The sequence below is a fragment of the Argopecten irradians genome, chromosome 3 (assembly GCF_041381155.1).
Source record: "Argopecten irradians isolate NY chromosome 3, Ai_NY, whole genome shotgun sequence".
In the NCBI taxonomy this organism is placed as follows: Eukaryota; Metazoa; Mollusca; class Bivalvia; order Pectinida; family Pectinidae; genus Argopecten; species Argopecten irradians.
In genome coordinates this window covers 7450003-7462809 of record NC_091136.1, presented here as the reverse complement: position 1 = coordinate 7462809, position 12807 = coordinate 7450003, and the positions used below count along the sequence as shown (strand labels likewise).

Sequence of the window (12807 nt, the reverse complement as noted above, 5' to 3'; positions counted from 1 at the left end):
TTTGGATAGTTAGTCTTCCAATAGCAACAAAATCAACAGATACGCTCTATAGTCAAGTCTCATTAATGTTCTTTGTGGATAACAATGGACACGTTGGCTCTGTATATATATTGTTTATAATGGCCCGCTCAAATATTCATAGCCCGATAATTATCTATCTATATAGAAGACACCCTTTTGAACGTTGATAGTTATTAGTCTATGTGAAGCGGTTAAATTGCGCATGGGCTGCCAAATTGGTGGATACGGTTAATTGCTGCAGTCCATAAAGATCGTCTATAGTATGGTCAGTGACACTGATATGAATACCAATAAGATATTTCAGGAATACTTTTTATTGTTTGTTGTTTACTGGTGTGTAAACTTTATTTTTTGTACAGATATTTTAAATAACGCGTGTTAGCGCGTCATGTTTAAATATCCGTACAAAATTGCAGTTTACACACCAGTAAACAACAAACAATAACAATCATTCCTTATTTTTAGATTTCGACCGACCTTTCATTAAAAATTAAGTGTTCAAACAAAATCAAACTATGCTTTTTCAATCTTATACGATTGTTGGAACAGCTGGTCAATAGATGGAATCCCGGAACTGCTGGCTTCAATATGGCAGGAAATGTTGTCAAATTCATACAGTACACAAAATACAGCTCCACATTAACTTATCTCTTTTTCAACCCATTTATACAATATTTGTTAAATTTTTTATTTGCTGATATATAATTAAAAATTTACAGTATGCTTATACATACAGTATATTGGAGATTTGTCATACAGATACGATAGGCGTAATCGGATACGCATTCGCACTACTTGCGGAAGTCATAGTTCCAGTGTGTGTATGCAAGTGTAAACGATTTCGCAGTTGGTAAGGTTATATAGCAAAGAGAAAACGGAAATGTAAATCTATATATATACCCATCACGTAATTCAATAAAAATCCTTACTTGTAATGAAAATAACCTAACTCAGTATTTGAATAGTTAGACTATAAACTCTCAACGTCATATTGCAGACAAAATGTCAATGTTTTTGTGACTTCATACAGTTAGCTTAGACTATGAATACGCAATACGCTCTTCGGAATTTTATGTACAAGAGCTTTTAAATCATTTGGCAATGTATTGATTCCTTATTTCTGAGGTTTTGTCTAAACTTGCATATTTTGTATTTTACTTATTATACAATTGCGTGCCACACATTACAATACTCATTCCATTGACCATGTGAAATCGTCAGATGTTACTATGCTTAGGCGAAATTGAGGATGGATTTCAATTCATTTTACTTCTCTTCGGATATATTCAAAAAGTATTACTTATTCTGAAATATTTTAGCTAGTATTTGTATTTAGAGTTTTATATTTAATTGAAAAGTATGAGATAAGTGCAACATTTGGGTAAATATAATGTTAGTGCATTTAAATTAGAATAACATTCTGCGTATAATAGTAATAATAATTTAATAATATGAATATTTGGTGTTTCAAATTCAACATGTGTTTACTTTGCATACAGAAAGGAAATCATCGAATGACCTCAACCGTTGATATGATGTTGGTTATTGGAAACAATCTAAACATGCAAATATCATAAAAAAAACATGGTTTAACGGTCTTGTCCCTCTTTTTCCAAGCGGTAAAACGTTGTGAAATGCTTAAGCGACAATTTAATTTTAGTGCTTGTTTAACTCAAATAGGTGAAATTATATTTAATTCCTCCTTATCGTTTTCCCCGACATTTAATTTATACATCGTACGCTGCTGTACACGTGGACATGTGGACGCGATAATCGAGTGGTCAAGATATATCGATATATTACCACAACAATTCACCTCCCAGTCGCGAGTTCAAATCTATTGCTGGGCAGGTCGATGTATTTTTCCAGGTACTCCGGTTCTCCTCCATCATATATATATATATAGTATATCATAATCAAACCTTACCAAAAAGTCCAATGTAGAGTAGATTTTCCTGGGTACTCCGGATTGATGAAAATTAATTAGAATACCTTTGGTTACAGGTGAATATTGTGTGTTGTAAAGTGATGTCAAAATATTTAATATATCATATCAAGAGGAATATGATATTTAACATCAAATTATCATCAAACAGCATAAATTTTAAAAACCTTAACGTTATTTATTTATATAATAACTATATTTGTATTCATTTGTTTTCCATTTTTTAGAAAGTGCTCAAGTAACAGGAATCAACCCGTCAACAGGAAGCACAAATGGAGCTACCAAACTCAGCATTTCAGGAAATGGGTTTTCTAAAAACGAATTTTCATTCGGTGGATCAGTATCTACAACGCCCGTTGGCAATAAAGTCACACTAGTGTCTGGAGCTCAACAGTTTGATTGCCCTGTATTTATCGATGGCACTCACGAAACTCAAATCTTGTGCATCACTGAGTAAGTAGTAAATAAAGCAAATACGGCAAAATTTTACACTCCTGGCTTTCAACTCAATTGTCAATTTCAGTGAATAATCAAATACAGGGTAAGATGACAACTGAAGAATATACCCCTTAGGTTTAAGATTTCCCGTTTCACATGAAATGGAGTGGACCATTTTATTATTCTCTTCTGTGAAATGTAAATATACTACTGAAGTTAGAGCATTAAGATAAAATTTACTTCCCTCATATAACGTGTTTGGAATGTTCTGCATACCAGTCGGTCATTTTGTACTAAATTGTCAGGTTAAATCTGCTGATGCTGAAGACGTATTATTTTGATCTCATTAACACTAATTATTATAATTTTACTAACAGACCAATGCCGGAAGGAGAATACGAAATCAAGCTTTCAGTCGACGGTGACGAAATCGACGTCTGTCGTGGTTGCACATTTACTGTAAGTATTTATAACTTTTGGCATAAGCCCGGGCTTAGTGGTTTTTACACAAGTCAATTTGCGCATGTTCATGATTCATTTAGGAAATTGCTTTGTTCGTTTTGTAATTGTAGACACTTCCCAATACATAGTATATATTGCCTGTAAACATGTCTATATTTAATGTGTAACTATGGTAATTAGGTTTTGCGTCTTATTGTGATAGCGTGAGCCTTGACATGATGGACTCGTGGCGTACAGATGTAGGTAGTGTATAGCCCGTGACGTCATCAATCAGCACACCCTAACATTATATTAACAACGAAAAAATAGTGGAAAATGATGTTTTTCGTTTGACGGTGGATAGAATCTGGAATGGGGCTTACGTTTTAATCGAGTATACAGATTTCTTGGGCAGATACACAATGTTGATTTCGCGTCGATAACATATTATTTTACCATGTAGTTCGTTATTTGCCAAACTACGATGATTGTTACGTTTCGCTTGCAGACAAAAGATGCCAACACACCAACCATTACCAATATCGAGCCTCGTTACGGAGCCGTTGGTAAGCGTTATGGATATTTAACACCTGGCAATAAAAATGTTTAAAACACACTTTTTAAGTAAAGGAAATTATGAAGGAAGAAATAATACATGAAAGTAATGAGAAAAAAAAGAAGTAAAGGTTCAATAAGGCCATATTTGTTTTTTTCCTATTGTGCGTTCGTGTACTGATATGCGCTATAAGTAAACATCGGGTATAATCAGCCATTGGGCAATAAAAGACATTTTCTGAGGTGTAAGATTTGATGACAATTTGGTTTTGAAGACGAAAGGCACATAACCTGTACCAATGTGAACATCTAGAAAAACCCATTAAAACACAGTTACAACGAACCTCTGGGGACCAACGATATTACTTGTTATATAATAGGGATTGAAGTATCTTTCTGGTGGCTCTATCGAAGAAAAAAGTTGAGTAGGGTATCGATATTTGGAATGAACCGAGAATCAAACATTGCAACGTATTATAGGAACATTCATCGTAGATAAAAATTACTGCTTTCCAACCATGAACTTGTTAATTATAAACGTTTAGAAAACATGTTTTCTTTTCATGTGTTTTATATTTTTGCATTATTAGGTGGTAAGCTTTAGGAAAATTGATATGACGCAAAATGTGAAAAAAACACAACTAACCAAAATTAAGATTAACCCTATTTGAGTTTGGTTTCTCTGAAAGCGAAATTCAATATCGTGTTACTGTACATGCAATTTGTTGATAATGTTTGATCCTCAAAATCTGACGACAGCGTATCGCTTTATTACATATGACAGAAATGAACTTCGTATTAACACTTTTGTATTTTAAAAAAAATCAAAAGGTCTGGATCTGTTGAATTTATGACAATTGAATACAACATTTATTCTTAAGGTACAATTGTGAAGATTACTGGGAAGATATTTACAGACATATTCACCAGTAGTAACGCATCGGCTACCAATGGACAGCAAGCGAGTATTCGAAGGTAATGGTCATATACTGAAGGTATATGCATTTCAGTACTGTCGTTTAATGACGCATAAAGCTGTAAATTGCACATTCTACTTGTGCCATTGGCCTAATTGGTTTCAATCACATGAAGTCTTGGTATCTCTTGATGGTAGCAAGGGCAACAAGTTTTACATAATCATTGATAACTATAATAATTAGCCCATTGAAGCGATATTTAGGAAAGCCTCTCTTTGAAATCCTGTTTAATTTACTATAATAACATTGTATAGTAAATGTTGAAATCCTGTCTGCAACATCCTTGCGTAAAATTTTATATACATATTGACCATGGGCCACAGGGGGAAAATATGACAAAGTCAAATAGAGTAATTGAAGAAGCACATTTTAAATGAAATATCTATCTGTGTCCGAAATAACTTGCACACGAAAATAAATTATATCGTTAAAGATGATGGGTATGAATAAATGCCAATTAAGAAACTATGATATATGAGTTTTTCAGTCTATCACCGCCCCTATGGAAGTTGGTTTCGTGATTATACATCTTACAGTTGAGATTTTCAACTAGGTTATCGAGCTCACCCCTATTTAGCGAGCCCAGGAGATAAAACTCTTTCTGTATGCATGTCTTTATTATACACATCTGGGCGTTAGTCAGGTAAACGATACGGGACATCTGGGCCTTTTGTTTAAAAAATACCCCATCTATTGCTGTTCATCTCCTACAAATAGGATGAAGTGAAAAAATGAAAGAGTGCTGTCTGGAATCTCCAAAGATATAATATTGTGCAACTGTAGTAACTAATAGTTATTATGTGGATTTGTACGTAAAAAAGTTTATCCTTTGTTTGGTATGTATAATGCTATGTCTTAGTCAGTATGGCATTTTATTTGCTTGTGTATAATATCGTTTAAGAATATATTAAATGGTAGCTTTTTCACACAAATCTATTTTTTGTAGACGTTTTGAACGTCTTGGTTTTGTGGCAGAGTTTTGGTAAACCCCACTTATGATTTTCTTTATTTTACAAAGTGTCTCCTTTGTTTAAAATATATAATGCTATGCCTTAGTCAGTATGACATTTTTAATTGTTTGTCTATATCTTTTGTATAATACTAAATGCCATCATCCGGTGGCCATTTCACACAATATTTTTTGTTGTTGTTTATGTGACAAGATGGAGGATGCATAAAATATTTCTTCTGTTATCAGAGTATACGTTGGAGAGTCCCTGTGTGAGCTGGAAATCAACAACAGCAATGATCTGTAAGTAAAGTGTAATCTGATCTTCTAGTAGAAGCGTAGTGTGCATTTAATGATAGACTTTTTCTCAAAAATACTTAACAGGTGTATTTAATATCAACTTACGTTTCTTCCAACAGTCATGGTATTCAAGTGGACAGCTCAAATAACGGATTCATCAAGTGCAGAATTCCTGAAACTGGACCGAAGATAGGTGAGTGTTATTTATACTGAATAACCCATTGCCAGCGGCGAATGACCCAATACCGAGCCGAAGATACAATGTACGGGAGTGTAATTTGAAAGGAGTTGATGCTTAGTTAAATAAGTTATATGTGCCGTGATTTTCATACTGACGAATCAAAAAGAGCTTTTGATATGTTCTTCACCGTCCAATATTACCAGCATTTTGAGAATTACAATACTTTATATGCATAGGTTTTAATTTTACAAGCACAAATAATAGCTTAAAATTATTTATTCAGTACTGCCCAAAATCATTATGTTTACATCAACAGCGCAGTGATGTGCACAAGGTCCGACCATTAAGACAAGTTATGGTTTATAATTTCATTTCAAATTTCTACAGTGTTATAAGTAATTATAAAGTGAATTCTGCAGGTACAATGTATAATTCCAATGCATAAAACTGTTTTTAAAGTGCATACAGTTTGTATTGAAACTGATGTTTTTGAGGCATCATATATGTTTGTCTGTCCATTTCAATGATTTTCACAGCTTAATTCATCAAAACTCTTGGTTTTCATTAGATCACCGAAAAAAAATTAGCTCGTCAAAAATGTTTGTTTAGTGAAGGCACATATAACTTTAAGGAATAGCATAAAGGTAGTAATGTAATGACTTCATTGAAAACGCCACTAATATTGGTTAAGAGTTACTTTTGTCGGGAAGTGCACTAAGTGAGATTAATAGTCTCTTTCCAAGATCGGCAATTAGAAAATGTTGTTATTTGACCGTTACAATAACATGGAACAACAGTTTGGAGTTGCTCCCCTTTATCGGTAATAGCCTTGAGATAGACATTCAACTTTTGCCATTGGGCCAATAAGATAAATAAGTGCCCTTAGAGCGAAATCTTAATTTGACTTTTGTAAGTCATACTATAAGAGTGATGGAACAGCATAAAACTTATATACTCTAAGGTATATTACAAACATCAAGATTAAATCAGTGAAGCGATATAAAACTTATTATCAAGCCACTCGAGTATGACACAATATCAACTTTAATTAACTTAAATTAAGTTAGGAAAAGAGTGGTTTCTTCTTAATGTTATACACAGTAATGTTCCAGGGGAAATAACTCTCTTTCAAGTAATTATCAAAGAACCTTAAAGAGCCACTACCATTCCGAAACGACGTTTATTTTTTTAAATGGAAATGAAAACTAAATTGATAATTTTATAGAGCCATACAACTTACCGTTACTACACTTATCATCACATTCTTAACAATTTAATTTTAACAAATTCAATGCTAATATTCATAACGCGGGTCGTTTAATGTTTCCCGCCGTCGTCCTAATAACCGCGCGTCGGTTGATTATCACTGCACGAGACGACAAAACAGCGAAATGAAGCTTTACTATGAACAAAGCTTACACAGAGAATCTAGCATTTGGTCGGTGTTATAACATCCTCTTAGGGCATTGATGTACATTTTCGTATATTATTATTATTTTTGTTAAGAAACTTCTAATTTTTGTTTCGCTACGGAAGGGGACCTTTAAGACTTAAGAAACGATTACTAAACTTTGACATCTTTCTGTTTATATCTTAAAGTTGCTCCACCACCGACAGAGCATAAATGATGTTCATCATTTGAACTATAACTGGTGTTTAATCATGTATAAATATGTCTAATGAACACAAAAAAATAAAATAAAAAAGATTATTTTGCCTTTGGCGCTGGCGCAATCAGTACTTCATTCCATATAGGATATAGTGCCATGGAATTTTTTCGGGATGCAATTAGTTAGTTTTTAAATCTTTGATTTAAAATTAAATGAGAATCTCAAACTTTTCAATGGTGGTAATGGTGTAAAGTAAGTAACTTTTGTAACTGAAGAAAAATACTGAATCGTCTGATCCTGTTTTTAATAGTGAAAAAATACAGCGGTGGAGCATCTTTAATAACAACTTATAACTGGCATTGTCTTTATGAACATTCTTGATTAATTTTCAAATTTATAATACGGCTATGTGATATATACATAATGCTACACTGAGATGGGTTTTCTATGTGTCTGTCATTTTTTATTTCTCAGGTAACATCAACGCATCGTTTTTGATATCACACGAGTACGGAAGGTGAGTACTTCATCAAATCATATATCAACATTGCATTACTGTAAACGTGGAAGTTTATGCGAGGAGGACATTTTCGCTTATTACGCGATGGTCGCCTGATCGCGAAAAAATCTACCGCGCGTAGCATTTTGTTCATAGCTAAACTTTGTTGTTAAAAATGCATCTATCTGAAAAATAACCCTGCAAGTTTTATGCATACAAATCGCGAAAATAAACACCCACGAAAATATCCATGTCTACAGTATCTGGTTCAAAATGATTACAATCCAGAAGAACATCACGTTCCATTAAAGATTTGTAAACTGTTTTCCACAATGTTGCTATTTTCGATATGGATGATAAATGATAATAAATAAATGCAAATAGAACCGCCATTAGCCTATTAATCAACAATTAATATTAAAGTCTGCCATGCATGCCTAGATGTTTACGCATTTGTGAATACAATGAATTATTAATCCGTTGCATTTTGTTAAATAACGTAGCTAATTACAGACAGTGTGGATAGTTAAGTTAATGATTGGAGATTTAAAGTGGATATTAAATACAATGCAGATCAAATACTTAGGTTATTTTAAAATATTTAGATATCTAATACAGTAACTATTTAAGGTCTTGCTTGTAGATTGTTTCACTAGTTACCTTATTAAAAGTAAACATGCATAGTGAATTCCAATGACATTGAATGTGCAATGATGAATTTTCCCAAATCAGTAAGCGTTAATGACGTTATTGTCTGTATAGTGACGTCACAATAATGCCGGGTTCTCCCGTCATAATTGGGTTTTTGTTTCAAAGAGATGTGAAAAAAGAATAGGCCCATAAAAATATGGGATTTAAACACATTATTTGAAAGGCTATTTATCCTGTCAAAGTTCTGTGTGAATTTGCGGCCGTCATTTCGGTCCTGTTCTTGCTGCAATTTTTGCTGACTATCCTTCCATAATGAGAAATTTTAATGAATAATGAGAAGATATTAAGTACAATTTGCAGTTAGAATAAGACCAACAAACGGGTCGCAGGATAAATAACGTGATTTTTTTTAGTATGAAAAGAAAGACAAATGGATTATAAAGATAGATAAAATACTAATCTTATGCATTTTTGTATCCAGGTCTCTGCCGAATAGCGATCTGTACCGCGTGAGTCACAATGGTCAGATACATATGTTCCAGACATATGCAGGTACGTTTGATGTGGAAACTACTGAACACATGGTACATATAAAAGCTATTGCTAGATTCTAGTGTAATCAGGTACTGGCATAGGGCGTTGTCTCGTCTCCGGGTACTACGGCTATATTCACTCACCTATTCCGGTCTATAGTATCAAGTGTAAGGAATGTGTAATAAGGCAATACATATTGTATCTAGTTAGAAAAGTGTTATCAGGATGTTTGTTTGTGTTATGTTCCAGAGACACATCTACCGGCCTTAGAAATAGTCACTATTTTAACACAAAATCAAGGAATTAGAGGATATACCAGTTTGGGTTATGTGAAATGGAATGATAATACCAATATTGGACGTGGTCTTCATTTTCAATAAGGTTTTACTGCACAGTTTATATTTTGCGTGTGATTGCAAACACTTAAGACTGATGTTTAGTAAAAACTAATATCCGCATATGATACCCGTAAGAGTTTCCAGAACATGCATGCTTTTGTGCGTTATGGACTGTATATCTTATTCATTCTTCACTTTTGTGGCAACAGAGGTTACATCTGTGAGTCCGTCTAGTGGTAGTGTTATGGGAGGGACCCTCCTCTCGATTAACGGACACAGCTTTGACAGGAACTCTACAGTGAGTGTTGACGGTAAGTACAGTAAAAACTGATAAACAAAGCCTTTTTATCGCCAGTTTTGTTTACTGATAATTTATATGAAATGGAAAGACGTCAGATATGATAGCTCTGTTACCGATCATTCGGAATGAAATGCTGAAGTGTCAAGTTCTTGTATCCATATTGTAGTATAAGCTACAACTGTAAAACAATATATATTCTTTTCTTCTTAAAATGTGATTTTTAATACTTATATAGCATGCTAGCATGCAGAATCAATAATGAATTTTTAATATTTAGGAGCACCGTGCACAGTTAAAAGTGTAACAAATACACTAATAACGTGTGAGACGGCCGCCAAGCCGACACAAACTCCGCAAATACATGCAGGTATGTACACGTATGAAATAAACTTTTTTTTTTACTAAAACAACATTGTTATAATTGTCATTGAATTATATGTTTTCTATGCTGCTTCAATGGTATATTTTCTACGCTACTTCAATGGTTTATTTTCTACGCTGCCTCATTGGTTTATTTTCTAAGATTCTTCAATAGTTTATCTTCTACGGCTGTGTTAATGGCTAATTATATAGCGGGATCGAGTATGAGGATATTATTGGGTTTTTTTCACTATCGTTAAAACATTCATAAACTCATAGAAACCATTCAACGACGTGGGTAGAAGTGACAACTTAATCCGGATGGAACTTATCATATTTATCATAATATCTTGCCTGATATTAAAGGCAAGGGGTGTGTTTACTGCGACGTAATAATAAGACATGATTAATGAAAGAGTTCCATAGATAAGTTATATCAAGAGTATCTATTACGCTATGGGAACTGGGCTAAGTAACTATTTTCATTTTTGTTGACCTGTTATATATTTCATATACCATTCTTTTTTTTAAATTAACTCAAAATGTCAATGTCTAACACCTTTCTTGCCACCATCATTGTCCTTGCTAGGTAACCGTGGTCTGAAGGTGGAGATCTGGAATGCGACCACAAAGACTCAAGCTTTGTTGTCCGAAGTAGGATCTTTAAACAGTAGCGCGGCCGACTACTTCACGGATTTCTCGGACGAGGCCTACTACTTTGATGACACTATGGACAATATGGTGACCAAGATGAGTGGGTTTTATGTTGCTCCTTATGATGGAATGTATAGTTTCCACATCATGGCTGACGACGGGGCCGAACTTTACCTGAGCACCGATGATAATCCCGCTAATTTGGTAAGGCGCCAAGATTTAACTTCTCAGAAATAAAGGCCGATTAAAATTTGAAACGTCAAACGTTACCTGTCTATGGTGTTTAAAATCCTAAGATAACAGTGCAAGTAAAGTATAAAAAGGTTGTTATCTTAATCTCTTTAATGTAAAAAAGTGTAGGTGATTACATCGCTCAGAAATCGTTACAAATGCAGAAATTCTCAGAAACTATTGTTCGATTGTTGACTGAAGAGATATTTTGCATACGTTTAAATTGTTAATTGTCATACATACCGGCGTGTCGAATATTCTTTCAACGAACGTCGTTTAAGATGAGTTGCAAGGATTTATCCGGGAAACAAAACAGTTGTTTAATCAGTCACATTTGAATCATTTTCCTTTTCGTGATGAAATTAACACTGTAGACTGTCTCCGAGTCTAAAGACCGGTAGAAACATTTCATCGGACTGGCCTGAACACCTAAGGTGCAGAGTTTGAACAGTTTACTGACATGGCATGAAGCTTTGATATATAAAATTTCCTTTTTTTAGAACATAATGCTATTGCACGAAACCAAAACGCATTTCTTTATTTTGATCTCAAATTCATATATCAAAACTATCACATTAAATATTTTATGCAAATATTGAAATCCGGTGATGTTTGTTTGATTTTAGGAAAGAATTGCGTACGCTGGTTTAACGAGTAACTACCACACAGCGAGCAGCCAAAGTTCTGCGTGGAAGACATTAGTCAAAGACAACAAGTATGAATTTTATCTTATATTGACATACGTACCCATTACGTTTGTTTGGGGACATGATGTTGTAGTGAATTATAATGAATATACAAGTTAAGTGTTTGGAAGCTGATGATGTTTCGTAGAAGCCATACTTTTGGCACTGTACCAAACCGTTTGATAAAGAGAAGTCATACTTCATAATTCAATACTTGATACTGTGCATCATATCAGCACGTGGACTTTTATGCTGTGTAAGAAAACATTGCATTTGAAATACAACTATATCTAGATAGGGAAATATTTAAATCTAAACTTAATTTGTTCTAGTAAGAATAGTAAGTATCTGTTCGGTGGGACCCAGTATGTGATTGGCGTATAGTCGCTAATTACTGAAGTTTATTTATTTTCATATCTTGTATTTAGAACAATGTTTAATTTGGTGTAATACATTGCACCATTGATATAATAAACATATGAATACATCACGAAACAACATACTGAGGTTTGTTTGGGGCAAGGTGAATAAATATTTTCCTTAGCAGTATCCGGCCCATATATCAGGGACAAGTCTTTTTAGATAATTTGATATTATCGCATATTTCAAAATAACTTTAAAATCTATCAAATAATATGTCACTATAAGAATGTAGGTTTGATAGTTTTTTTTAATATGTTTCAAGATATTATATGGAGGTTTACCATCGAGAAGTTGGAAACAATGCATATGCGAAAGTGTCGGCCCGATATTACAATACCACGGAGAAGCGCCACTCGATCCCAGAGAGACAGAAGGTAGAGGTAACTTCGGTAGTCGCACAGGAGAAACAAAACATCACATTTTCCGGATTTACTGCCGGTTCTGCCACATCCACAGTGCAGACTGTGACGGTGGAGAAGAAGGTAGCAGGTTCTGAAGGAGGAACGTACCGACTGTCTCTGTACGGCGTAGCGACTGGTATATATCTATACATTTTTACTTTGCCATTGCACTGTACATATATTTTGCTACTCAGCCCAATGTATGATAATTTCCTATATTTGTACATGAACATTGTCATTTTGACTCTGGCGCACTAAAATCTTCATCCGAGTTCAAGAGGTCACGAAAAGACAGGATTAAATATGTGAGAG

At 34.0% G+C, this 12807-nt stretch overlaps 1 protein-coding gene across 1 annotated transcript in view; it reads left to right on the top strand.

Moving 5' to 3' along the window:
- LOC138317450 (fibrocystin-L-like) overlaps nt 1–12807 on the top strand; it is a 69741-nt gene that overhangs the window by 13959 nt on the left and 42975 nt on the right. The window contains exons 2-14 of the mRNA XM_069259125.1: nt 2194–2419; nt 2782–2863; nt 3354–3411; nt 4282–4375; nt 5576–5629; nt 5746–5819; nt 7892–7934; nt 9049–9119; nt 9649–9750; nt 10018–10107; nt 10690–10958; nt 11612–11700; nt 12357–12631. Of these exons, the coding sequence (XP_069115226.1) occupies nt 2194–2419; nt 2782–2863; nt 3354–3411; nt 4282–4375; nt 5576–5629; nt 5746–5819; nt 7892–7934; nt 9049–9119; nt 9649–9750; nt 10018–10107; nt 10690–10958; nt 11612–11700; nt 12357–12631 (1527 nt within the window). The remainder of the gene's footprint in view (nt 1–2193; nt 2420–2781; nt 2864–3353; nt 3412–4281; nt 4376–5575; nt 5630–5745; nt 5820–7891; nt 7935–9048; nt 9120–9648; nt 9751–10017; nt 10108–10689; nt 10959–11611; nt 11701–12356; nt 12632–12807) is intronic.